The sequence below is a fragment of the Chelonoidis abingdonii genome, chromosome 1, assembly GCF_003597395.2.
Source record: "Chelonoidis abingdonii isolate Lonesome George chromosome 1, CheloAbing_2.0, whole genome shotgun sequence".
NCBI lineage: Eukaryota > Metazoa > Chordata > Testudines > Testudinidae > Chelonoidis > Chelonoidis abingdonii.
Window position 1 is genome coordinate 76,868,250 of NC_133769.1, and position 4,879 is coordinate 76,873,128.

Below are 4,879 nucleotides of genomic sequence, written 5' to 3' on the forward strand. Positions count from 1 at the left end.
CCCGGCTGCGGCGGCGGCACACTGACCCCAGGGGCTCCCTGACCCCGGGGGGGGGAGGCGCCCTGGGCTGCCCAAATGCAGCGGTGGCGCCCTGACCCGGGGGACACCTTGGGCTGCCGGCTGCAGGTAGCTGCTGCCGTCGGCAGCTCAGCCCCTCCAGCAGCAGCGGCTGCAACCATTTAAAAAATTTTTTTGGGGCACCACTTTTTGGCGCCCCCAAATCTTGGCACCCTAGGCAACTGCCTAGTTCGCCTAAATGGTTGCACCGGCCCTGGGTTTAACACTAATCCTTAATGTAGGCCTACCCTCACAGTGAATAATTCATGTTGTACCATACTAACTACACTAAGCTTCCTACAGAAGTCTAGGACTATTACATCTATGCAGTTACCTTTATCAACCAAATCTGTAATTTCTTTAAAATGAAAATTGGGTTTGTCTGACAAGACCTATTTTCCATAAAACTGTGACCAACTGGGCAAGAGACTAGGACATAGCACCTCGGAGAACAGAAAGAGACAAGGAGATTGTATCCCTGCCTCATTCAGTGCACAGGATGGACCTGCTTTGGGGATGAATAAGGATTATGTAGTGAAGCAGACTCAGCTGTAGAACCCTTGCCTCATTTGTTGCAGAAGTTGGAAGCTGTGCAGTGAAAGAGGCAAGGGATTGAAGGAAGCGAAAGGATGAGCTCATGGGTAAGGCAACTTGAATGATACCATGGAGAATGGAATTCTGTCCCTGCATCTGCCACAGAGAGCTCCTATATGATGCTAGGCAAGCCATTTAAACCAAACTTTTCAAAGGTGGTCACTAGCTGTGTTCTCATTTTCTGGGTGCTTGAGTTGAGACATTGGGGTGTAATTTGTAGAAGTGCTCACAATGCACAAATAAATACAACTGAAATCTGTGGGTGCCATACTTTGAAATGCAATGCCCCTGCTTGTCAGTATTCACTTCTGAATATTACAGAAGTAAATACTCCCTAGTTAGTTAGTAAAATAGGGACTTTATCGTACTTTATTTTTGGAGAAACATCTCACGTGCTTTGAGCATATATAGTGCCATATAATTTTATGTAATTGGAAAAATTAGGCCCTAGGCATCTCAAACTGGACATTTTTATCATTTTAGAGAGGAATCCAAGATCAGACTTATTTTCTATTATAAGTCTCAATCGTAACTGAAGAGAAGCTGCCACAGATAATTTACTACAGTATTTTATTTTAATAATGATATTAAAAAGTTTACAGTTTGTAGATTCTTACTCAGTCTTTTACTAGCAAAAGTGAGAGATTATCTGTTGACTTCCTGAAATGAAAATGGTATCTTTATTTATTAACACAGACATCTTTTGCCATGTAACTAAGTTTAGTCAGTCTAACCATTAAAAACAAAAAGATGGCAGATATACATTCAATAATGTTTAAAAAAAACACACTTTGCATATTTGCTTAATGGAGATTTTCCTGTAACAATGCAATGAACAATAAAGTTTTTAAAAATACACTACACTAATTGTTTAAAACTGTTTCCTGTGCTTGAAAATTTGTTCACAGAAATCATTCAATTTAATTATAGTTTAGAAAGGTCAATAAACAAATCACTGTGTGTGAAGTTTAAACATAAATAAATCAGTATCTTATAGCCCATAGGACTAGCCTGCTTACTTATATATAGGGCCCTACCAAATTCACAGCCATGAAAAACACGTCACGGACTGTGAAATCTGGTCTCCCACCATGAAATCTGGTCTTCTGTGTGCTTCTACCCTATACATACAGATTTCATGGGGGAGACCAGCATCTCTCAGATTGGGGGTTGTGACCCAAAAGAAAGTTGGAGGGGGCCTGGGGGGTGTCACAAGGTTATTTTAGGAGGGTCATGGTATTACCACACTTACTTCAGAGCTGGGCCGCCGGAAAGCAGTGGCTGCTGGCTGGGAGCCCAGCTCTGAAGGCAGCGGTCTGCCAGCAGCAGCGCAGAAGAAAAGAAAATCAGGCAACAATCAGGTAACAAGACAAATACAATTAATGAGCATTTTTAATGTGATAAAAATGAAGGATGACTAAATCAATGTACATTTTAAGTAATACAAGGGACTACCAGTTTTGATAACTTGTTTCCACTTACAAAATAGTTTACTGCCTTGGTTGGAGTTGAAACAGAAGTCAGAAACATGAGATTAACCAAATTTAAGTCTGGAATTAGCAACTGAATTAAATTTTAAATGGAACAAAATTTTAAGTTCTCACCTGTATTAGGTACGAGCCCCCTGGGTCTGCACTGGCAGATTCATTCTGCATTGTATTCTGCTGTGTAATAGCATCTTCCCTCTTTCGCTCCTTCTGTCCTGTTTCATCATCGTCATATTCATCCAGACTCTAAAAACAAAATACTCAGCTGAAAAAAGCTATTTTACATTTTGGATTTGTATGCAAACAAAAACTGAAGCAGTCTATGAAGTTTATATATCAGTATTAATACTTTCAAAGGTTAGTTCAAGATTTATGTATTTTGTTTAAATTAACATGGGATTTTGATTCTATATTGGTCATGCTAAAATAGTTTAGATATAGGGATCAAGTTTGGGAAACTAAGTAGATTTTGTTTTTTTAAAAATAGTAGTTAAGAAAAAGTCAGTTCCCCCAAGAACACCCAATTGGCTTGAGCAACATTTGCAGGCCTGTACAAGCCCAACAAAGGAAATAAGAGAGGAAATGTAGCGGCAAAGTAGAAAAACCAGACTGACACTTCAACACACACCACTGGACCTTCTTTTTGGCACAGCAACATTTGCTAAGTCTGGAATGTGAATCTGAATTTTCTGCCTTAATTCTAAGTTTCCATGCTTTTGTCATCTCAGTTGCACTCTTAACATTAAACAAATCTAGTCGTCTGATTTTGTTTTCAGTAGTTTGTGTAGCTTGAAAGCTTGCCTTTTTTACCCGCAGAAGTTGATCCAATAAAAGATATTATCTCACCCATCTTGTCTAACTAGTACTAACGAGTAAGGCTGCGTGACTGTCACAGAGGTCACAGATTCTGTGACTTTCCATGACTTCTGCGGGTGCCGGTGCTGGTTCAGGGGCTGGCCAAGCCAGGCAGCCCCTGGGCCAGGAGCAGCAGTTTGGATGTGTGGGAGGGGGCTCAGGGTTGGGGCAGGGAGTTGGGGAGCGGGACAGCGCTTACCTGAGGGGGGGCTCCCTGTCTCCCACCAGCACGTCCCTGGATTTCCTAGTCTCTCATTGGCTGCGTTTCCCAGGCAGTGGGAGCTGCCAGAACTGGTGCTTGTGGCGGAAGCAGCATGCAGAGCCCCTCTGGCCACCCTTCCCCCTATGAGCTTCAGGGACATGCCTATCGGAGCCGGGTAAGGAGCTTGCCAGCCCCGCCAACCCTTTCTCCACCCTCCCGCCCCACACCAGCAGAGGTCCCAGGTCGTGCAGTGCCGCCGCAGCCCACCTCCCCGACTGCAGCACCAGCTGGGGTCCTGGGCCATCCTCCTCCAGCAGCCACAGTTCCCCCACCCAACTTTTAGTAGGGGTATAGAGTAAAAGTCATGGACAGGTTGCAGGCTGTGAATTTTTGTTTACTCCCCATGACTGGTCCGATTTTCACTAAAAATACCTGTGACTAAAACGTAGCCTTACTAATAAGAGGTTCTCCTCTTAAAGACAGAATACACTAGCATTTATAACATTGAAAATGCTACAGGCTATAACTCTAGAAGCTGAAGACCAGCCATTATCCTAATGATTCACTCTGATGGAACACAAGACTTTAAATAAAACAAAACAAACCCAAACAATTAAAACAAAAAAGAGAAAGGAATTTATCTTTAGTTCTCACAAAGCCAGACTTCTACAAAAAGAACTATTGACCTGACACAAGATTTCTCAAATGAAGTGAAGATTAGTGTCACACAGTGGATGTATGATACTTTACTGGAAAAATAAAAACGAAGATTAAAACTCAGTGCAGATTCTGCCCCCACATTTCAAAATATTCAATAAAGTGAAAACCCTGGAAAACCTCAAAGGAAAAAAGTTTTCAACTTTGAGATTAGAGTGAGGAAAGCTGTGATGTAATAAATCTTAAAATTATAAAAAACAAGCAGAAAACAATTATTTCAAATAAACTCTTTACATTTTTAAAAGATTCTCCATCTAAATTTACACAAAATGTACACAGAATACAAAGTCTCTGAAGTAGTTAAGTTGCTATTTTAATCAGGAAAAAAAACAACCAAACCTCTTCCTCTGCTGCTTCAACTTCATCTCAAATGCACCTAATTCAGATTTTGTAGCAATCATAGTGAGACGAAACTTTTTTCCCCACCAAATATCATTAGCTTTTCAATGCAAGGATTGTCTATTTGTTACTAAGAATGGTATTGAAATACCCTTAGCAGTTTTGGACATTAAAATGTTGAGGGTGGGAATCCCATACCAATCACGACGTTAAAGAAAAATATTAAGTTAGCAGCACATTGAGCAGTGCATCTCCTCCACCCCTCATCATCATGCCCATGAGCTCAAAGGACACACACAATAGTGACAATAAATCAATATTGTCAAAGTGCATTACACACAAATACTCCAAATGAGACTGCAACTGAATTGTGTAGTGTCAGACTCACTCCCTGACAGGAGAGCAGCCGTGTAAGCCTGAACTTGCATGATTATCGTGAGAAGAGGGCGGGGAGATTGCCTCCCCTTCCAACTGAGGCCTGGTCTACACTACGCGTTTAAATCGATTTAAAGAGAGTTAAATAGATTTAACGCTGTACCCGTCCACACTACAACGCCCTTTATATCGATATAAAGGGCTCTTTAAATCGATTTCTGTACTCCTCCCCGACGAGAGGAGTAGCGCTAAA

At 41.5% G+C, this 4,879-nt stretch overlaps 1 protein-coding gene across 1 annotated transcript in view; it reads right to left on the reverse strand.

Annotated features, from left to right (window-relative positions):
• The window catches only part of PAWR (pro-apoptotic WT1 regulator), a 152,518-nt gene that overhangs the window by 61,534 nt on the left and 86,105 nt on the right, over positions 1-4,879 (reverse strand). The window contains exon 3 of the mRNA XM_032798955.1: positions 2,256-2,384. Within this exon, the coding sequence (XP_032654846.1) occupies positions 2,256-2,384 (129 nt within the window). The remainder of the gene's footprint in view (positions 1-2,255; positions 2,385-4,879) is intronic.